Raw genomic sequence first — 23,721 nt, 5'->3', positions numbered from 1 at the left:
TAATATGCCTAACAATAAGCTATCATAAAGTAAACCATCAGTAGATGAAACGAAATTCAGTTTACCATCCTGAGCATTAGATGATTGGTTAGTCATGTTAAAAAAATTAAGCGAGTTTCAGTACGCATTTATCATTTTTGGTTTTATCAAGATAAAATACTACTAGTAGAAGTATGCAAGGTTTTAAAATTATGAGGTGTTATCCATCTTTCTTAACACTGCAGCCACTAAGTACAATGTTGTGTAGATAGTAATAGTTTGGTTCAGTCTTTTGTCTTGCCTTTTAAACAGTTTAAGGTTATTTAATGGAATGATCAAAGCACATACATTTTAGCCATATTTCTGTTGCTCTTCATTGTCTGTGTTGTCATGTTCACCTGTTAAAAGCTAACCTTCACCAAAAGCTGACATCAACATTATTTTGTCCATTTTTGTGTAGGTGATCTCTGGAGTTATGATTACTTCAGTGGCGAGTATGTTGTTTCTCCTGAGCCAGACATTAGTGTGCACACCCTTGACTTCCAGAAGCACAAATACATTATCCTTGGCAGTGATGGACTTTGGAATATGGTATCTCCTCAAGATGCAGTCTTTATTTGTCAGGACAACGAGGAAAAGAATTCCTTGGTAAGCATAATTTTCTCTTAGTAAATGTTAGTGGTCATTACAAGGCATATTCTATGCATGTTTTTCTGTCACCATCACCACCACCACCAGTTTATGGTTGTAAAAGCAAGTCTGGGACCTTTACATTTACCTATTTTTTGAACAGCAATTCCCTTTTTGAATATACTTTTAACAAACTGCTGTAGGGCTAATAACACTTTTACTGTACTAAATATCCCAGCAATATCCAGTTCAGTAACCCCCAATGGCAGTGTCATTACACTTAAAGATGGGATTCTCAATTATTCAGTGCTGTTTAACATTGAAGGCCCCTTGGTGGAGTCGTAGAGGGTTATGGAACAGTTTGCCGATACGAACTGCTTTATTATGTATTTGAGACATGGATGCCAGGAATTTCACCTCGAGAGAATGTGTAATGTTAGGTTAGCAATCGATGGATCGCTCGTAATTCTTAGTAGTGCATGCAGCTTTATCTGCTCTATGTATTACAAGTTACAGTAAAAATGCAAAAAAGGAAAGTGTTTTTCGGACTTAAAAAATCACAAAATGCATAGTGAGTGCTTTCAAAAAGGTAGTATAACAAAGCCACTTATGTTTACACTCATTTTCCATGCCTCTGAACTGTCCATATATTTGCCCCATATGTCAGGTGTGTTAAAGTCCATGCTTTTCAGACAAATATTTGAGGATTGAAGACTGAGTGGCATGCATTTAGGTTACAGATTTCGTATCCGTCAGAGTCAGGTGAACACACATCCTTATTACTCCAGTAACTTTCTAGGTTTAAAGCAGGAAGTGATGGACACTTTACGATGGACAGCAGACGGGAACAAAACTTTTTTATTATTATGCCTCCGTTATTTTTACTGGCAGATTTTACTGCCTAGCTCGAGTCCAGACCTTAACAACATTAGTGGGGGATGCTTAACATTTCTTAAGGTCAGGTCTTATGCCACGCCATTGCTTAACTGCTTTGTCTGTCTCCAAATGTCAGAGCATAATTAGCGTGATCCATTCACTACAAATTAATTTTATGCAGGTTAAACTTGTTAAGCTCACACTTGTGAGCTGGATAAGCTGATGTTGGCTGTATTTTCCTTTCAAACTCTTACCACCTGAAGGTTTGCCGCATGGAATGGAGTTTCTGGTATAACAGTCCTAGTGCTAGCCTTCTGTTTTCTGGAGCCAGTTCATATTTACACTTGGGGGGGGGGGGTCTGAATAGCTTGTTTAACATTTAGCATAATGTCATTCGGGTAGAGTACTTTAGAAATTCCATGTGTAATTCATAAATAGGGAAAATAACGGGACTGAATATAGAGTCCCGTGGGGCAGTGACAGTTGATGTATTCATAGATCTTTGCTGTCAGTTGTAAAGTCCAGCCATTTCTATACCTAGACCCTTGCACACTAGTACGTGTCACCTTCAGATTTCTAGGCAAGTGCCTAGTTAGGACTTGAGTCTCCATCTTCCATTTGTGTGTGAGTGGAAGATGAGAAGCAACTCCATTTCCCCTCTCTTGTGGGGAGGTATATATGGGGAGCATCTAGCCCCAGGTAATTGGCTGGAGCCTAAGGTTGATAATTCTGGTCCTGAGGAATGATCTGAAGTCATCCAGTCAGATCAGCAATACTTGGATTAATGACTGTACTTTCATCAGCCCTTTGAGACCATTTGAGTAACACAGCTGGGTTGAAGAGGCTCTGTTGGGCCATTACAAACCAGGTGTCATTCCTTTGGGTCTGGATATCCTACACAGATAAATTTTGCAAACTTGAATCACAGCTGGGATTGCAGCATTAAGGGAGTATGTTCTGAAACATTCACTGAGCCACAGCAGGCTTTTTCCTACTGTGCACCATCTTTTGTGAGTGCATAACCTCATACTAGTTGCATCTCCCGACACCTGGAGCATGTCAGTGCATTGTTACGTTTGCACAATATTGAGTGGGTGCTTATCTGTTTTACCTACTAGTAATGGAAAAATGGGATGACTAGCACTCTGAAAAGCGTGAAGAGTTTGTGAATGCAAAGTTTGGTGTCTCTGAGATGAATAAAGATAATGAGCCCAAATGACCCTTCCCTCCAAGAAGAGAAACAATTTCCCTGTATGATTCTTAATGTTCAGTGATGGACTTAGACAATTTTGGCTTATTCTTTGCAGATATCTATTAGGGAGTACAATTTCAGCAGTTCTACACAAGAGCACCTTACAAAGATGTTTGGCAGTGGATAGTTGCCCTTTAAAAGGGGCAGGTCTTATCCTTTATGCATGCTTTCTGATCCCAGATGATCTAGAAAGTAAGAGAGAATGAGCCAAAGGAGCTCTTGATAGCTCCCTTTTGATCCAGGCAGCAGTGATAATCCCTAGCCATGGAAATGTTCTGTGGGAAACGTGGCATGCTGGCTCTCCTGTGTCTGAACAAAGGGCCTTCCTACACCCCTGTCTGGAGTTATCACTCACAACTTAGATGATTTTATTCTCCTGCTCTTCAGTCATCAGTTTACTGAGGATATTAACATAGATAAGGTGAACAGGAAGTCTGCCACTAGGAAATACTACTTATCTAAAACATTTTCTGTTGATGCTGTGTAAGGTATCTGGACTCCATCATAGAACCAGTATCCTTGATCTTGCAGTGTTAATTCAAGGTTGGCTTGTGCTTCCATTAAGATGCATCTTTTGGCCATTTTGGCTCATCTTTCCTTGGGCCTGTCACTGGCATTCTTGCTACTAGTTAAACTCTTTATAGTGGGAGGGCTTCATCTGAGACTGACTAGGAAAAGGGTCGTTTTTTTTCATGGGATTTAAGTTGTATACAGGAAAACCTGACCTTGTCATCTTTTGAATCAGTATCCAAGTTCTTCTGAAATATCTAACATGGAAAATGGCCTAATTCGTAACCTTCATATCTGCAAAAAGCATCAAAAATTAAAGGTCTAGAAAGAGCTGTTTTTATTCTTCCAGAAGGACAGAGTTAGCCTGAGAAAGAACTCCTTCTTTACAACAGTAGTAGTCACAAAATTTACCACAACTTGATCCATGCAATGGAGCTTTTGAGATTTGCACTGTATCTGCCAATGGGTGGAGCCCAAGTTTTTTGAAAGAGTATAATTATGTCTTCACATTTCAAACAAATGTTCACATTTATAGTGGTAGTATTTAGGTTCTAAGTCTTTAAGCAAGATTTTATAATTTACAGTAAACATAGTAATAAGTTTGTAATATTTTGTAAACAGCTCAACCACTCAAGTTACACACATACTGTCTTCAGAATTTTGTTAATCCAGCTTAGTGTTCTCATATGAAGTGAAGCAGTTTTATCTGTACTACCTGGTTGTTTAAATATTTAGAAGAACATGAAATTTATGGCAATATAAATGTTATATGAACAACAATTAATATCTCTTTACCTACTCTAGACAGATGCCAGGTATCGTAAGCTTTAAGGTGAAACATTTTAATAATTTGCATGGTTTTGGAATTAAAACAAACATGAAAAAGCAATATTTGATGCTTAGAAACATCAGTGAAATGCAAATGCACAAGCACCCCAAGGTATTACTTCACTGTAATGAGTTAGTCAAGCCATTCTGCTGCCTCACTTCTTTCCAAATCCTAGGGAGAAACAGATATTGCATTTCTCAGAAGTGCAAAAGCTGCTGAGATATTCTTCACACAGAATCAGTGATACTAGAAGCTCCAGTTGTTTGTGTGCTTTGCAACTGAGAGGGAAGGTAGGGCTGTATGCCACCAGACTATCACCAAATGGCTGACCCATTGTATTTTATTATGCCTACACTAAGAGCCCACTGCATTAGAAGTACAGCTACTGTTGTGGGTTTCCAGTGCCCAGTCTTAGGAGCAGCTACAAGATTAACCATCCTTACCTTTTCCAAGCACAACAACCTAGACATATCTTTTAGAGCTGGGTTGGCTGTGGCCATTTTGTAGCATATGTTTCAGCATAGCCATTCCTTTCAAGCCACCTTTACTTGACAGAGCTTTGGGAATCCTCTCAGTAGTTAGGGCTACTGCAGCAGGGATTTAAACAAAGAACATAGTACAAGTGTTTTCCACCCATCATCCCCTCATTCTGGGTTTGGGCATCCTGGGCTGGAGTAAGGTTACCTTACCCCTTTTTGCTCATCTTTCCCCCTTTTATTGCAGCACCTCAGGCCTTTGTGGGTCTGAGTAGATTTGAATAGCTTTTATTCTTTCCATTTTCTCAGCTTAGATATGAAGGGCCTTTCTGTCTGCGCCATAAATATTGATTTGGGGCATTCTTCCTTAGCTGTCAGGGTATATGCCCTGACTGTTCTAGACAAGAAAGTTCTAAAATGGCATAGGCAGATGTCTGTATTGTACTGGGAGTGTTGTGCCCCAGATGAATTAATGTCTCCCGTGCCTGTAGGGGGGGGGGGGGGTGCTGATTTCTTAAAGTGAGGCCAGCCATTCTGTGCCTGAAATCTCAATAGTATGGATAGTGCAACTGAGATCTACTTGAAAAATCTACTTTTTTGGTAAGTTCTTACATAGTCTTACTTTCTTCTAACCATCATAGTCGACCACTTTGCGACTGTCCATGTCTGGCAGTATATTATTTTCCAGAGAAGGTTTGTTATATTCTCCAGCACTACAGCCTTCACTCCTGACTTTGGTAGTAAACTGACACCATCCCAGGTTACCTGACGGGGCATTTCCCAGATACTGTTTCACTTTTGTAAGTAAGCCAAATAATTATAAAAATAAGTGATAGAGTGCAGCAGAACAGTCTGGAAGTGGATGCTAGCAGCTTCTCGCCATTTTACAGTAAATACTTTCTTATTTGCTAATAAATAACCTGCCAGTCACACACTTCTCAAAAATAAGTAAAAATACATTACTTAAGGGAAAATGAGTTGAGCAGTACAGTTAAGTTAAATATGCAGAAAATGTAAATTTACACAGAGAAATTACTAATCACTTTGAACAAATGGATTTAAAGAAAATATCTGTCTACAACTAAACCTTCATTGTAACTAAAAATTAGGAGTCCTGGCCAAATTTCTATAGGGCTTGACAGGCAGAGAGTTGCAGATGCAAGCTCACGTATCCATAATATCATAAGCTCTGGGGTAGTTCTCCCATTTTTTAACTCACTTCATTCAGCTGTTTGGTTTGTGGGTTTTTTTATACATAAACCCATACATACAATTAAACAGAGTTTCACATTTACCTACTGATGTTTGTTTTCCTGATTTTGGCAAGTTATTTCACTAAAGAATTTTGCTCTTTTATGGCTTCCAACTTCTTGCCGTAGGAACAGTCCTAGGTCTTGTGATTACCTTTCATTGTCTTACCTATATTTGCTTTATTTATCAGGAGAAAGTAGTTACAAAGTTCAATTACACATTTACATTTTTGTATGACGCACAGAAAAGGTCATAGGTTTTTACATTTTTCATGGCTCTGAAAAAAACGCACACAGATTAAATCATGCATTGTAGTTTACCTGCTGCCAGTTTTACAAATCTTAAAGTGCGGGTCACACCTGTAAGTCTGATTTCAAACATTACACTGCCTATGGCTAACCTCACTGAAGGACCATACCTGGTGACATCCAAAGGTCATGCTGTCAGCACTTATGCTGTGCTTCTCTTTCAAGTCAGATGCACCATACAAACCCTTTTGGAAACCTGATCATCTTTGCACAGTTTACACTAGCAAGGATTTTTAAATCTTTACTAAGTTAGCCACTGAAATCTATTAGGAGGCTCACCCTTCAGGCCAGTGGAATTGTGCTCTGCAGCTATATTGCTGTTGCCTGAAAAGCCTTTCTGTTGAAGTATGGTATACTGAGAAATTTAATTAAGTTAAAAAATGCATGTAAGCTGTAGTTCCAGTTTTAGCTGCAGTTTTGCTAAGTACTGCACATGGGTATACCTGTATGCTTGTGTTTCAGCAGGTGCAGGTTTCAAGTATATTTTATTATCCCATTAATTGGAATGCGTTTTGTTTAGTTACTGTGTCATTTTTGCTGCTGTGCCTGCCGACTATCATGCCTCACTCCAGCTTGACACTCAACATTTGTACCTTGTGCATAGCCCCACCCTCACCCCACCTCCAACAAGAAAAGAGCTATCTTGATGAGGCAATCATTCAGGCAGCCATGAGGGTGTTTTGTGACTTGGCTTGCATCCAAGCAGTTGAGGGCATTTCTAATGCTTAACTCCCAGCCCTGGGCAGAGGAAACTGGGATCTATGTCACTGTAAAGGCCCATGCCTTCCCCACACGAGTTTGTTGTCCAGCACACACACCTTGAAGGCTTGTGAAACTAATGCCCACTCCAATTCTGTTTTATTTGCATCCCAGCCCCTCCTTCAAGTGAATGTATGCAGTAGACAGTCTCCTTCACTTCACACTCCCTCAGGGTGGACAATGTACATCCTCCATGAACAACTTCATCAGTTGCCTGAGCTGCTAATTGAGCTCAAGTTGTCTGGGTTATCATCAGGACTTTATTTCTTTTGCATCATCAGAGTTGACTTAATACACATACTTAAGTTCTAAAATACCTCTTTATTGTGTATAGAACAGTTTTGACTCTTGCCATTACTCTGTTTTCTGAAATATGCAAATACATCTGAAAAACTTGTGTTATATAGGGGTGTTATAGCTCACTCTCTTGTAAGCTTGGTGTGCACTTTTGTGCTGCAACGCAAGTATTTTTAGCAAGATGTACATGTCATATGTCATTACATTGTTGTGGCATAACATAGTATGTGAAGTAGTCCTATTTCGTCTTTATTCTTACTGATGGGTTCGGAGCCAATCCTCGGCTCCAACTCGGACAAATCGGAAAGCTCGAGGTCTTCAACCAGCTCGTGGCCTACTCCATATCCCATGATGCACTGGTGCTTCCTCCAGATCTAGTTTGCCGCTGTAACCGATTGGGTGTTTCACCAGCTCTGGCCAGTGAAATTTTGAGTGCTTCTTTTTCTATTTAGTAGATTGTTATTATTAGAAGTCAGGATTATAGTCGTTTAGTATTTAGCTTGGTTTAGGAGTGTTTAGTCAAAGTGCTTGTGCACTTTTTGGTATAAGTTCCTAGTCTCCTTCATGGCCATTTTATTAGGCCTTATCTCCCTTCCCATAGTTAGTTTGAATTCATATATATATATATATATATATATATATATATATATATATATATATATATATATATATATATATATATATATATATATATATATATGTGTGTTTGTGTATGTATATATATATATATATATATATATATATATATATATATATATATATATATATATGTGTGTGTGTGTGTGTGTGTGTGTGTGTGTGTGTGTGTATATTTATTGATTAGTGTTTTTTTTCTGAATAGCCTGGTGTTTTGGAAGGCTAATTTCTTTATTTTCTTAAGCCTGTGTTTGTTAGGGCATTTTCTTTAGTGCACATGTCTCGGCAGGAAAAAGAAAAGTCTAAATCTGGGTTTAAAAAATGTCCTAAATGTTGGCAAAAGATGTCCATCACAGATGGACACTGAATGCATTTTACTGTCTGGGTGAGGTTCACCTTCAAGAGGATTGCTCATTATGCCACTCCGTTAGTGCTAGAGTTGTAGAGTGATGCATGAAAGAAAGAGCAAATTTATAGCAAGAGGTTTGGTAAAGCCCTCTTTCCAGGAATCACTAGATAAGGCTGATACAATCCAAGTCTTCCAAGACATCCTCTGGGTCATGGAGCCGAAGAAAAGTTCATCGACCAGTAAATTACAATCCGTGGCCTCTTCAGTCGCATCATCTTGGTCCTCAAGACTTTTAGACATGGACGTGGATAGTGTGGTGCAGAGGCTTCTGCAGACACCGGCGCTGGCCAAACTTTTGTCGGGGCTGACCCCTGGGACTTTGGAACCGACCAGAACCCTCCGTCCTACTCCTGTTCCTCCTCCGATCCGACTCAAGTCTTCAGAGCCAGAGTGCTCGGAGCTGATGATTGTGGAACCGTGGGAGCCGACCCCTGCGCCAGGACTATCAGTTTCGACTAATCAGACTTCCTCATTGCCTACCAAGGAATCTACGAGTTTGACTATCCTCGCTGGTTGGGTCTGGGGAGGATAGTCGAACTGATATTTAGGTTCCTACTTTGCCTCTCGGAGCTTTGGTGCAGGCGAGTTTGGTGCCTTCCTGTGGCTCGGAGACCACCGTTTTGGTGCCGAGGGAATCGCCTGCTTCTTCGGATCCAGGGGATGTTCTTCGTGTTTCACTGTTGCAGGCATTACATTTGGGTAATCTGCTGGCAGGTTGCCCTCAGGTGGCCTGAATTCCAAAGTCTTGGGTCCTGCGTCGGTTGCTGTCTTTTCTTCCATGACGTCAGGTCATCAGGGGTATAAAACATGCAGCTGACACCATTTTCTTTAGTCTTTCTTGCCGCACAGTGCCCGAAGCTGAAGCATTTTCGCAAGTGCCGGATGGCCAACTACTGAAAAATTTGAGATTGAGTTTCAGAGCCGAAGTCTTCACTAAAGCTAAGTACCCTGTTGGGGAAACTTTTTTTCTTGCTTTTTACCAATGTCAGAAAAAGTTAATAATTGTATTACTTGTGGGAAGCAAATACCTCATAAGGATTTTCATTTATACTGTATTTCTTGCCTAGGCCCTGATCACAAAGTGCCTGGCTGTCGGTTTTGTGCTAGGTTTAACCAACGCACCATTAAGCATCGGTATATTTTTGCATCAAGATATTTTGGAAACAGATTTAACTACCCATAAATGTCGTCAGATAGCAATCCGACTGCCAGAGTATATAAAAAATACAAGGAAAAGGGCAGAGAAAGGCAGTCGAGATCCAAAACCGACGGCGAAGCTTCTCCTAAGCAAGTCACCAGTACTCGGTGAGGTGCTTTTGCAGCCCCTGATACCCCCTACCTTCGAGTCACAGGCCTTTACTGACACCCATGTGGAGTCAGACAAGCCGCAAGATACTCAAGGTATTGGACCAATGGATGAATCCCCCTCGGATGGGTCCAGAGCCGCTGATCAGGCACCGGCTTCTGAGGGTGTATTCAGACCTCAACATTTGTATATCAAACAGACGACAGCTGCAAAACCAAAGACAAAAGCAACTCCTAAAACTAAAAAAATGACGCTTGAGCCACATGCACAGGCCTCTATGCCTAAAAAACAGATGATCAAAATGGCTGAAGACCTTACCTTGATCAGGTGTACCCATCCCCCTCCAGATAAGAGGCCTAGGCAAGACACGGATTATGAATCTTCAGATCAGGTTTCTATTTTTTCTGATTCCTCTTCTGATCAGGAATTGTCTATACTTTCCTATGAGGATTCTGATGCTGAGGAGTCTATTCCATCTGCATCTCCTCCACAGGATTATTCATTTGGTGAAACCTTGCATACTTTGAGGGAGCATTTTCACTGGGAGAGTCAAGATTTCTCAGAATCAAAAAAGAGGCTCAGAGATTTCCTTCTCCCTCAACACAAACCTTTAGCCATCCCTCCTGTTTTAGACATTGTGGATGATGTGTTTTCGGAGTCCCGCTTGACCACTGACTCCTTACCTCTGGTTCCTAGTAAGCCTGACTGATATTACAGGGTCCCTGACTCGCATAAATTTTTATTTAGAAACCCTGCTGCTGATCATGAAACTATTTCACAGGGTCCAAAGGGAGTTAAGACCTCAACAGCAAAAAAAATCTTACCCCCTCTGACAGAGATTCTAGGGCACTAGACACATGGGGAAAACAGGTCTATACATATGCAACCTTGGCAATCAGGGCCTTAAACTGTCAATTTCATATGCTTAAGTACCAACAACATGTTATGGGATTGCTGAAACAGAAAATGATGTTTATTTCAGAATGTGCAGAAAATAAAGAATTGCAGGAATTATTGCATGCAGCTGAACAAGTTGGAAAGCATACTTTGCAATGTGGTTTTGATTCATTAGAGGCCTCCTGCAGGGCCACAGTTACTGGATCTGTGATTAGGAGGCATGCCTGGTTAAAGGACCAAAATTTGCCTGATCATGTTAAAGCTAAATTGCTAGATGCACCTTTACAGCATGATTCTATGTTTGGTATTAAGGCAGAAGAGGTTTTAAAGAAAATGGAAGACCAAGCTAAGTCTATGCAAACTGTTACAGACTTCTTACAAGTGCAGCCACCAAGATTCAGTAGACACTGACCTACAAAAAATTGGTCCTTTCCTGTGTCAGAGCTCAAAGGAGCAAATCCAGACACACTAAGGGTTCCAGATACCAGGTGCAAGATTCATACAGGTCAAAGCAATGGGGCGCTTCCACCTCCAAATCTGGAGGAGATAAAGCGCAAACCTACAGAAAGCAATCCCAATGACTTCCCTCTGCCTACACCAAGCGCTTATCTTTTGGCAGCACCCATAGGGGGAAAATTAACACTTTTTGTTCAAAATTGGCAGTCAATAACCCAGGACAAGTGGGAACGAAACATCGTATCACAGGGATACAGATTCCATTTCCATACACTGCCAATGGCAAATGGTTGGCCAGACCTGCCAAAAAATCAATGGGCAGAGGAACAGAAACAGGTTTCGTCCCTCATGGATATGGGGGCCATTCAGACAGTACCAGAACAGGAAAAAGGACAAAGTTTTTACTCGACTGTTCTTGCTACCCAGAAAGGACAAGGCCTGGCAGCCAATACTGGATTTATCGATTTTGAACACATACCTGGACATTCCAAAATTCAAAATGCTGACTTTGCAGCAGCTTCTGCCCATGCTGGGCAAGAATGCTTGGCTGGTTACTTTAGACCTAAAAGAGGCATACCTGCATGTCCCAATAAGACAATCGTGCAGGAGATACCTCCGATTCAAGGCTGGCTTAATGCATTACCAATTCTCTGCACTGCCCTTTGTAAAGACCCTGGGCGCAGTAGATAAGCCAAAGTGCTTGGCACCTGTAATTGCATTTTGCAGACAAAAAAGTATACAAATATATCCTTACTTGGACGACTGTCTCATTCAAGCAGAGAACAAGGACACACTTCTTCGACACCTGACGTTTTTGAAAAGGCTTCTAACATGCCCTAGGGTACACAATAAACAAAAAGAAATCACAACTGGTACCTTCTCAAAAGATAACATTCCTGGTTGCAAGCTTGAATACAACTGCCTCAGATGGCTTACCTCACGCCAGACAAGGAAAGGCAACTGACTGCTTACTTCAAACTGATGGCAACAAAAACCCAGTCTTTTGCAAGGCAAATTCTGCAGGTTCTGGGCTTCATGGCATCCTGCATCCTACTAATTCCATATGCAAGACTGCATATGAGCAAACTTCAGTGGTACCTAAAATGTTTATGGAGTCAACATTCACACAGTCTGGAAACAATGATTCCTCTCATTCCCTGCCTGCAACAGGAGTTTCTATGGTGGGCAAAGGCATGCCACCAAAACATGGGACTGCCCTTCACTCTACCCCCTGCCAACCAAACCTTAACAACAGACTCATCAGATTATGCCTGGGGGGCCCACATGACAGGAAGATGCATTCAGGGCTTATGGACACCAAAACAAATGCATCTTCATATCAATCAGAAAGAGATGCTAGCTGTTCAAAATGCCCTAACAGCCTTCAAGGACTTACTTCATCCAGGACAGCTACTGATAAAGACGGACAGCACCACAGTCATGTGGTATATAACAAGCAAGGGGGCACACACTCATACCCCCTTTGCAGATTAGCCATGGCACTGTGGAACACAGTTTTGACCTACCAAATACATCTTCAAGCTCAATTCTTGCCAGGAAAACAAAACACTCTGGCAGACGATTTAAGCAGAAACCTTATGGATCCTCACGAGTGGAAACTAAATCCACAAGTCTTCAGCATAACAGAGAAATGGGGGAGCCCAGACATAGATCTATTTGCCTCTCCTCAGAGTTATCAATTGAAAAGATTCTGCACAATGACTTATCACAGACAAGCATGGAAAGTGGACGCCCTGTCTTTCAGTTGGAAAAACCTATCAGTTTATGCCTTTCCTCCTCTACGTCTTCTACCCAAGGTCCTCCTAAAAGTCAGACAAGAGAAGCCAAAGATGATATTAATTGCCCCGGACTGGCCCCGCCAATACTGGTACCCAGTCCTAAGGAACTTGGCTCAGTACCCAGCTTGGACCTTGCCTCAAAGACCACAACTTCTGTCCCAGCAAAACAATCAGATCCTGCACAATCAGCTACAGACTCTGAACCTGGCAGCATGGCTAATCATGTAGTCATACAAACAACGCCTCTCAGTAAAGCTGTGATGGATGTCATTTTGGAAGCCAGAAGGCCTAGTACTAGAAAATCTTATGCTGACAAATGGAAGAGATTCTGTGCTTGGAATTAAGCACAAGGAACTGATACAGCAGAACCAAATATTCCTCAGATTTTACATTACTTAACTGAGATGCTTGACAAAGGCATCTTTCTTATCAATCAAAATCCATGCCTCTGCCATTTCGGCTCATTTAAATACAGAGCCACCAATCTTTTCTCATCCTTTACTAAAGCAGTATCTTAGAGGAGCCAAACATTTAAGGCCACCTAGAAGATCACCATTACCTGCATGGGACCTCAGTTATGTGTTGGAAAAGCTCACCCTGCTTTCATTTGAACCAGCTGCTACCGCTGATAAAGTACTTTTAGAAAACAGCTCTGCTACTAGCAATTACTTCAGCAAAAAGAGTTTCAGAGCTACAGGCCCTCATGGCTGTAGAGCCTTTCATCATATTTTGCCCAGACAGGGTGTCTCTGAGGACAAACCCTACTTTTATGCCTTAGGTGGTTTCCAGTGTGGCTCTTAACCAAACAATTTATCTGCCAAGCTTTTATCCAAATCCGCAGAACAAGGGGGAGAGAATTCTGCATTCCTTGGACGTACACAGACAGCTAAGATTCTACTTGAGTAGGACTAAAGCTCTAAGAAAAACTGAGCAATTACTAGTGTCATATGCTGCAGGATCAGAAGGCAAGGCTATTTCAAAGCAAACAATTTCAAAGTGGATAAGCCACTGCATCCGTTTCTGCTACTTACACCATGGTAAACATGTGCCCAAGGGCATTAGGTCTCATTCCACCAGAGCTGCAGCTACTTCAGCAGCCTTTCTCAGAGGAGTACCAACCAAAGACATTCTAGAGGCTGCTACTTGGAGTTCTTTTCACACCTTTAAAAAGCATTACCATTTGCCTCTCTACTCTTAAGTCCAAGGCAGGCTTTGCCACTGCAGTGCTGCAGGGCCTTATAGCCGCACCTAATGCTGTTTAGCTCCAGCCTCCCCACCATAGCTTTGGGATTCTACCCAAATGTAATGACTGCAACAGTGAAACATGAAGAACATAGTACAGTTGTGTACACTTACCATAAATGTAGATATTAGAGTGCATTCACTGTTGCAGTCCAGGTTACCCTCCCGCCATACAGCCTATGTGGTGTATTTGCTTGTAGATAAAGGTAAAGTTTACATTGATGCATGTCTATATATATATATATATATATATATATATATATATATATATATATATATATATATATATATATATATATATATATATATATATATATATAATATATATATATATAGATATATATATATATATATATATATATATATATATATATATATATATACACACATTTTCCTACCTTTTTGGGGGCACCTGACATCGAGGGGCAAGAAAAACTAAAGAAAAAGGCATCGGCTGCATGTTTTATACCCCTGACGACCTGACATCATGGAAGAAAAGACAGCCACCAACACAGGACCCAAGACTTTGGAATTCAGGCCGACTGAGGGCAACCTGCCAGCAGATTACCCAAATGTAATAACTGCAGCAGTGAATACACTTGAACATCTACATTTATGGTAAGTGTACACAACTGTACTTTCCTTCTTATCGGAGCAGGGGGGGCCTTCGATGCCATGAGGATAGTATTGTCTACTCTGGCATCCACATCATCAGGACCAGCAACATCCTCCCTAAAGCACCTGTATCTACGTCTGCTTCACAGATTCCACAAAAGCATAGAGACCCAGAGCCTCAGGACATCCCATTTGGGCGAGCCTGCTCTTCCGAGACCTCACCAGAAGCTCCCACTGAGGAGGTTCCTAGGAAGAGGCTGTGCAAGAGGAAGCATCTGGCCTCCCCTCAGTAATCAGTCACTTCAGACATTGACTTGGATGATTCAGAAGGCTCCCCACAGTCACCCTCAGAAGATATCTCCTTCACGGGTGTCTTAAGAGATTCTCAGGCAGCGGGGTGATTGGCAGGCCATCAAACCTACTGATGATGAGTCAGTCTACCTGAAGGCTTTTGGGTCTCAGCCCTCTGCCTCTTGGGTGTCTCCACCTTTCGACAAACTCATGGACCTAGTTTGTTGAAAGGCGTGGGAGTCTAGATACAGTGGAACCTGTCACTAGGAGGCCTAATAAGTTTATTACCTCACCACAGGACAAGGCTTTTCTCACCAAGGGAGTCCCTGTTGATGCCATGGTGTTGGCGGCAGCCACCAAGAAGGAGTTATCCAAAACTTCAACTTCGGTCCATCCACCAAATAAAGATTTGAGGGTCATGGACAGATATGGAAAGCACATGTTTACTTCAGGGACTTCTGCTCTTAGGTCACTGAATTATCTGACTCATTTCACTAGATTGCAGAGAGATCTCCTAAATAAGTTAGGAGATATTCTGCAGGGGTCGGTAGCTGCGGGGATCTCGGAGAAAATGTCCTCACAGCTTTACACCCTCAATTCCCTAACAAACCCGTCCATGCGTCTGCTTTCTTAAGCAGCTAATGGAGCAAGCAGGGCAGCGGGTACAGGAATTGCCCTTAGGGGACATTCCTGGATGCGCTTATGTCCTTTTGTGGAGCCGTTAAGTCATGCTTTTTCAACACCCCTTTCGATGGCTTGTCCCTTTTTGGACCCAACGTGAAAGAAACTCTTACCAGGAGTGAATAAGACTGAAAGACTCTGCTGTCTGAGTCCATTTTTGCACACCTACCAGATCTTACCCCAAAGGTCAGAAAGGAGGAACGTTGTGGTTACGTAAAACTCAAGGAGCCTTTCAGGACGACACCTGGTGAACCCCCTTCCAGAGGCAGAGGAGGGGGGTAATAATTGAAGATGCCATCCATGTGGCAAAGGGGGTCCACAGAACCAGGGTGATGGAGATCAGTTCTTTGGGAAGCCCTATCAGCGCTCCTGAGAGGAGGCCTACCTGTCCATCTCTGGAGGCAGTGGGGGGACGCTTATCTTTGTACCCACACGCCTGGCTAAAAATAATAAAAGACAACTGGGTACAAAGCATCATATCCAGAAGTTACTCTCTTCCCTTTTCCACCCTACCTCCCTCATTAAGAAAAATCCCGGACGTTCCACCCAGTCACAGGGAACTAAGCAACCACAGAAATTCAAAGGTTGCTACAAAAAAGTCATCCAGCCGGTCCCTGCAGACCAGATAGGATCCGGGACTTATTCAAGGTTCTTTTTAGATGTCCATCTATTCCTATGTTGCACTATTCTAGTTGTGGAATTTCCTGCCCTCAAGCGACTTGTACGTCAGCTCCTATGCAAAAGCTTCAGCTTGGCTGTTGCAGCATGTGTGGGATGTCAGACATAAAGCCATAAACCAGGAGCCTTAAATCTAACGTCTGCATGCACAATCCTCAGAACTTTTTAGCTGCAGACTACCTTAGGATCGTACGATCACTCCTTCACATACGTCACATCGATAAAGCTAAGTAACGTGTTTGGCTTCTATTTTTCTTGTTTTTCTCATTGTTGTTGCTTAGGCTTGGTTGTTGTTGCCTTTAGCTGATGTCAGGTAAAAAGGGAAAGTGCCAGTGTGGGCACCAGATACCCTATAAAGACGCCCATGATAGGTGTGTTTTTTGCTTAGGCGGGGAGCACGAATATTCCTCCTGCTCAATTTGCTTGTCATGTGTGCCGAAGAGCTTACACAGTCGTCTGACCGCGTTAAACCTTTACCTAGAAAACCAGCGCCTAAAACGGTTAGCCCTTAGAATGGATCCCGCATCGGAGGCTGAACCCAGACCTCCGCAAACGAAGGCCAAGATTCCTAGTCCTTCCTCGCCCGCCGCTCAGCTTCCTGATGCCCCACCAACTGCCAGTCTAGGAGTTGAGGAGCGCTCAGTGGATCCATCGACTTCGACCCTTGAGGAAGCCATTGCACAGCCGACGACAGGCCCGTCCTCGGAGCTTGTACAAACACCGACTACCATCTGTGTTGAGGGGGAACCAGTTTCTGTGGTACCTCCAACCGGGATCCCGACTTCAGAAATGTTGTTGTCTTCAAAATCTGATGCTAGGCCAGTTTCTTCCTCCACCCCAGCCAAAAAGAAACAAAAAAATAAGCATACCTTCTGTTCTCCAGAAACCATGCCAGATTGGCAGGCTTTCACTTCCTCTCTCATTCAGTCCTTTATGGCCCTTAGGCCTTAAGTCTCAGCCCCCACTACTCTGCCTTTACTAAGCCCTAGGCCTGCTTTTGCCTCTCTCCTCCCACCCATGACCTCTCAAGTTAGGGAGGAAGGGTATGATTCTTCCTTGTCTTTCTCAGAGGACTCTATTTCATATACATCACAGATTGCTTTTCCCCCAGAGTATTATTCTCCAGATGAAGAATCTGTGGAAGTGGATTCTCCCCCTGAAGGTATTACCTTTGGTGAGACCATCACCAGAATGAAAGATTACTTCAGGTGGGATACTTCCCAAATGACTGACACACAAGAGAGGTAGTTTGAGCTGCTTCAAGTGGAACCACCCTCCCCTTCAGCTGTCCCTCCGGTGCTTCCTGCTTACTTGAATGCCTTTTAATTTGGCTTCTAAGGCCCCAAGTGCCCTGACCGCTTCTATAAAGTGCCAGAGGAGCAAAAATTCCTAGTTTAAACCTCCCTTGGCTGACCCAGCTGTTAGCTGTTATTGCCACTGCTCCTGATAAACAGTCTAGACTGCTGCCTTCTGCCTCCCTCCTACCCACTGATAAAGATAGCAAATATATGGATAGGACAGGAAAGAAGGTATACACATCCTCCATTTTGGCATTCAGAGCCATAAATTGCTCTAGACTTAGTGTCTCAAGCCTCCTCCATGCTGGCTTCTATGCCTGACAAGTCCCTTCAAGGCTGACGTTGCCTCCAAACTTTCTTTGGCTCGGCACGTAGCCAGGCACTCAATCAGATGCAGCTACGATGCTGCAGAATCATCTACCTGCTCTGTAGCATCTGCTTCTGTCCTCAGGGGATGCTCCTGGCTTCGACTTCAGAATCTGCCTGAAGACTTAAAGTTCAAATTCTTGGACGCCTCCCTGGAGTGCAGCTTCCTCTTCGGAAAACAATCTGCAGACCTCTTCAAGAATCTGAAGGGAAAAAGTAAAGAATTACAGGACATCAAGCATCTACTGGTGTCCCCCATTCCCAAGTATTACAGGAACTACCCTGCTAAAACCACTTTTGTAAGGCGCAGCTCTCCTCAGGCAGCTGCCTCCTCTTCCAGATCTAGAAGAGGTGCAAGAAGACCTACTTTGTCCAGACCCAATGCGCCACCTCTTCAGCCCAGACAACCCTTTCAGGATAGAGGAGGTTCCAATAATGCATGACTGCCTTGCCCACCTACTACTCTCTTCAAGCCTTCCACACTGCCCCCCCTCTGGCAATCCATCACCACAGACCAGTGGGTCCTGTCCTTTATCCAAAAAGGGTACTTCCTACCCTGGAAAGAAAAAACACCCACAAAAAGTATTCCTTTTCCCCCAGAAACATCTCCTACCGCAAGTTTAGTCAGAACTGCTAAAGCCAGGCACCATAGAACCTGTCCCCTCAGGACAGAAAGGAAGGGGATTCTACTCTCGTCTCTTCCTGGTCCCCAAAAAGGATGGCCCCTGGAGACCCATTTTAGATCTCTCCTTTCTAAATCTACATCTTCAGGTACCCTCCTTCAAAATGCTGTCGCTACCCACTCTGTTGCTACTTATTCCAGCCAAGACCTTCATGGCCACCCTGGACCTAAAAGAAGCCTACCTTCACATTCCCATCAGGACTTCCCACAGACAATTTCTGCGTTTCTCTGGACCTTCCTCTCATTTCCAATTTATTGCCTTGCTCTTTGGTTTATCCACTGCCCCTCAAGTCTTTACAAAGTGCCTAGCCCCAACCATTGCCTTCTGCAGAACTCAGGGAATCCAGATTTACCCATATTACCCCACCAGCTTCTTCTTTCTCAGCTACAAATAATTTATTCTATCCTATACTAGCCTTCCTACTGCCCAGCACTATCCCCTCTCATCTCCCATTATTCTCCCTCCAGATCTCTCCGAAACTCTAACCAAGACCTGCTACAACTCTACAAACCCAAGTCTAAAATTGGGTGCAACATGTACAGCTATCACCCCACTATTGCCTGGAATAGGCTCCCACTAGAAATCAAGACCTTTACACATCCTAAACAATTTAAGACAGCCACCAAAGTGTACTTTAAAAGTCACTGGTCCTGCCACTGCACTCTCCCTCCTTAAACATCCCATACTTTCACATACCTTAATCTACTTTTTACCATTAACTCACTTTCACTTTTCTCACTAGCTCTCTCTAATCTTCCTTGACTACTCTTTCTACTGTCTTCTAAAATCTGTTAAGCAAATTGCCTCAGAGAAACATTCTCTTGTAATTGTCTTACCTTCATGCAATGACATCATGATAAAACTGGGTTTTTGTAACAACTTACCCCAAAAACTATACTCATCTTAACGACATATTTCTTTTTATACATCTTGAAATAGTTGTGCTATACTCCTGATTATTGACACTGTATAACATTGTATTGCAACTTAATGCCTTATAGTAATCCTGTAACTTTGCTGTTTAATGCTAATTTGTAATGAAACTTGTATAATATGTTGGAGCTTTTCTTCCCGGGCCTCTGCTGAAAATGGGCTCTTCAGCTCAGTCGGACAATCCCGGCCAACAAATGTAAAATAAAAATTAAATAAATACCTGGATGACATCCTGATACTAGCAGAATCCAAAGATACCCCCTCAAGGCATCTGCACTGCACCATGTCCCTTCTGCAAAATCTAGGGTTTACCATCAACCTCCCAAAGTCCTCCCTGAACCCAGGCCAGGACAAGATTTTCCTAGGCTGCAGTATCAGAATGGACAAAATGAAGGCCTTTCTCCCACAGGACAAGGTTCTATCCCTGACTTCCCACTTCCAGGAAATCCTCCACGGCAAGGCAATTCCTGCATCTCTTGGGCTTAATGGCAGCAACCATCCCCATGTTACCACTGGCAGAATGCATATGCGCAAGCTACAGTGGTACCTCAAAAACATTTGATCCCAACACCTACATCACTTAGAGCAGGATATTCCCCTCCTTCCCTGTCTAAAGAAAGAAATCAGGTGGTGGATTCAGCAAGTCCCACTAAACCTAGGACTTAAACTGCAACCACCCACCCCACCCCAAACAGTGCATACAAATGCCTCAGATTCAAGTTGGGGGGCAACTCTGGCATCCTACAAGGTCGAGAAAAAGTGGCACCCTTCTCTACAGGGCAAGCACATCAATGTCAGGGAAATGACAGCAGTCTTCCTAGCTTTAAAGACCTTTTATTCACCTTCTGGTCCCAGGTTGCTCTGGATAGTGACCGACTACACCACGGTTATGTGGTACCTCAACAAACAGGGAGGAACAAAGGCCTACCAGCTGTGCAGACTGACCCTTCTGATATGGGACCTAGCCGCTCGCCACAACCTGGTCCTGCAGGTGACCTACTTCCCCTCGCAGGACAACAAGCAAGCAGACCTCCTAAGCAGGACTTGCTCTCCATAGCATGAATGAATGCTGGACGGGGTGTGGGAGCGGCTTCCTAGACATAGTCCACCGGTGGGGTACTCCACAAATAGACCTGTTTGCCCCCCCCCTCCCCCCAGAACAGGCAGCTGCAGACCTTCTGCTCAAAGACGCACTCCCCTCTAGCATGGAGAGTGGACACTTAAAACATTTCTTGGGATGGATAGTTTCTTTATGCCTCCCCCCTCCCTTCCCAATGATTCAGGAAGTCCTCCTGAAAATCCAAGAGGACAAACCAAAAATTGTTAGTGACACTCTGCTGGCCAAGAGCAGGACTGGTTCCCCCTACTTCTCAGTCTAGCCAAGGGCAATCACTACAAGTTACCCTTCAAGGTGAACCTACTGACACAAGACAGAGGGACTCTCCTTCACCCAAACTTGCAGATGTTATCCCTGACTCTGTGGGTGATAAACTTGTGATCCCCTTCAAGTACCACTACTCAGAGGACGTGCTTTCAGTCCTGAGGGAGGTAAGGAAACCTAACCACCAGAAAATCTTACCTAGCTAAGTGGGAAAGATTTACTAAGTGGTGTCTGGACAAGGGAAGGGACCTTGTTCGGCAGATGGCCCCCTTGCTCTCGCTTGTGTGTCAAATTGCTTAAAAACGGACTTTCATACTCTTCAGTGAAAGTGCACCTTTCTACTGTCAGCCTGCTTGCCCCTGGTTCCCCCCTTGCTAGCCAGGCTCGATGTAAAGCTCTTCCTTAAAGGGGTCTTGCATATGAGGCCACCAAAGAAACCTATCCCTCCTCCCTGGGACCTCAACTACATCCTGGAATAACTATCTCAGCACCCTTTCAAACCGGCTGGGTTTTCTTCCCTACAGATGTGTACATGGAAAAGTGTCCTGCTAGTGGTTATCACTTCAGCCAGAAGGATCTCAGAGTTGCAGGCCTTAATGGCCTGCCCTCCCTACACCACCTTCCACAAAGACAAAGTCACCCTTTGAACTAATCCCTCCTTTATCCCTAAGGTGGTCAATGACTTGTCTCTAAACCAATCTATCCACTTGCCCACTTTCTTTCCCTCCCCTACTAATGAAGGGGAGAGGATACTGCACTCCTTGGATGTGCACAGGCAACTTAGATTCTACCTGGACCAAACCAAATCCATTAGGAAGTCTAAGCAGCTCTTTGTCTCCTTTCACCCCAGAGCCCTGGGCAAGGCGGTCTCCAAACAAACCATCACCTGCTAGATCAGGAAAACTATTTGTCTCTGTTACTGTCACCATGGGAAAAAAACAGTGGGAGTAAAGACCCATTCCACTAGGCCTGTGGCAGCCTCCAAGGCCTTTATGAAAGGTCTGGACATGGCATCCATCATGGAAGCAGCCACATGGTCCACTATCCACACTTTAATCAAACATTAGAAACTGGACCAAGTTTCCAGAGCAAGGGTGGGATTTGGCAGGGCCATCCTACAGGGCTTTGTAGAGTCCTCTCCACCATCCACCTCCCTTTCATACATCTAAGCTCTGGTACTCTCCCACAACTAGAGTACTGCAACATAGAAATAGAAGGACATAGAATAGTTGTGTAAAATTTTACCATAACCATAGATGTCCTTCTCTTCAGTGTTGCAGTATTCATTCCCACCCACCATTTCCCCCTATACTTTCTCCTTTAGTCCCAGCTAAGACCTGGATTTACCTAAGCTACTGAAGGACACCTAGGGCACACACCTGTCCCCACTGGCATTCCTCCTGCTGGGCTGCCTTCTCTACCTGCTGGCCTTCAAGTTCTGAGGATTGTGTGTGCAGATGTCCCATTTAAGGCCTCTGGTTTATGGCGTTATGTTTGACATCCCACGCATGCTGCAAAGCCAAACTGAAGCCTTTGTATAGGAGCCGGTATACGAGTCGCCTGAGGGCAGGAAATCCCACAACTAGAATACTGCAACATGGAAGAGAAAGGACATCTAAGGTTATGGTAAGATTTTACACATCTATTCTTTCTGTAGAAAACTGGACTGGAAGCCCATTTTGGATCTTGGCAGATTAAACAAATCTTTGAAGAAGACAAAGTTCCGGATGGTTACACTGCAGTCGATACTTCCTTTTTAGGAAAAGACAATTGAATGTGCTGGATAGATCTCAGGATGTGTACTATCACATAAAAATGGACAGACCATCCAGTGATTATCTGTGCTTTCGGCTGGGGGCCAGTCACTATCAATTTCAAGCACCAGCCCCCAGAGTGTTCACCAAATACATGGCAGTAGGTTTGGGTCACTTGCGACGTTTGGGATTCCAGGTGTTTCTGTACTTAGACGACTGGCTCCTAACTGCCACCACCAGGCATCAGCTCTTTCAAGCAAGGCACACTACCATGAATCTATGCCGTCAGTTGGGGATTACCATAAACTTAGAAAAATCTGCCTTATTACCATCGCAACATACCGTTTTTATAGCAGCAGATTTGGACACCACCACAATGACCTTAAAACTTCCATCAGAAAGGGTTTGTGCTCTTCGGAAACAGGTTCTAGCCCTTCTCTCAAAAGAAAAAGTCCCAGCTTCCATGGTTCTCAAATTGCTGGGTACAATGGCGGCAGCAATCATTGCAATTTCACTGGGTCAGATACATATGCGGATACTACAATGGCTCCTTTTCACGCAGTGGACCTTTCAGGAGCTTCCAGTGTCGCATCAGAGTATAATCACAAATTCATGCAAGAAGGACCTTCAGTGGTGACTGACATTGCATTGTGTATCACAATAGGACATCCCTTTGTTCTACCCAACCCAATTGCCATAGTGACCACGGACGCTTCCCTGGTGGGGGGGGGGGTGCATTATCAGAGAAGAACAGCCCTAGGCACATGGAAAGAACACGAGGCTCACCTGCATATCAATGTCCTAGAGATGAGAGTGCTACTTCTTGCATTGCAGTCCTTTCAAGACTTTCTTTGGGGACAATTGCAGTCCAGACAGACAACATGTCAGGAGTCTGGTACATAAGCAAGGAGGAACCAGATCTTATCCCCTGTGTCAAGAACCAGCACTTTCTGATGGCAACGCACATCCCGGTGAAGTCCAACGTGATAGCAGACAAGCTGAGCAGGGCAATTGCCTCACAAGTGGTCTCTAAAGAAAGAAGTGGCAGAAAACATATTCTGCATATGGGGCCAGCCTTGCTGTGATCTCTCTGCCACACCCACAAACACAAAATGCAGCAGCTACTGTG

At 43.5% G+C, this 23,721-nt stretch overlaps 1 protein-coding gene across 1 annotated transcript in view; it reads left to right on the top strand.

Moving 5' to 3' along the window:
- The window catches only part of PPM1D (protein phosphatase, Mg2+/Mn2+ dependent 1D), a 649,112-nt gene that overhangs the window by 446,064 nt on the left and 179,327 nt on the right, over positions 1-23,721 (top strand). The window contains exon 4 of the mRNA XM_044054547.1: positions 440-627. Coding sequence (XP_043910482.1) covers positions 440-627 — 188 coding nt within the window. The remainder of the gene's footprint in view (positions 1-439; positions 628-23,721) is intronic.

The sequence above is a fragment of the Protopterus annectens genome, chromosome 13.part0 (assembly GCF_019279795.1).
Source record: "Protopterus annectens isolate FY-2018-M chromosome 13.part0, PAN1.0, whole genome shotgun sequence".
Lineage (NCBI taxonomy): Eukaryota > Metazoa > Chordata > Ceratodontiformes > Protopteridae > Protopterus > Protopterus annectens.
This window is presented reverse-complemented; position numbering and strand designations above follow the sequence as displayed.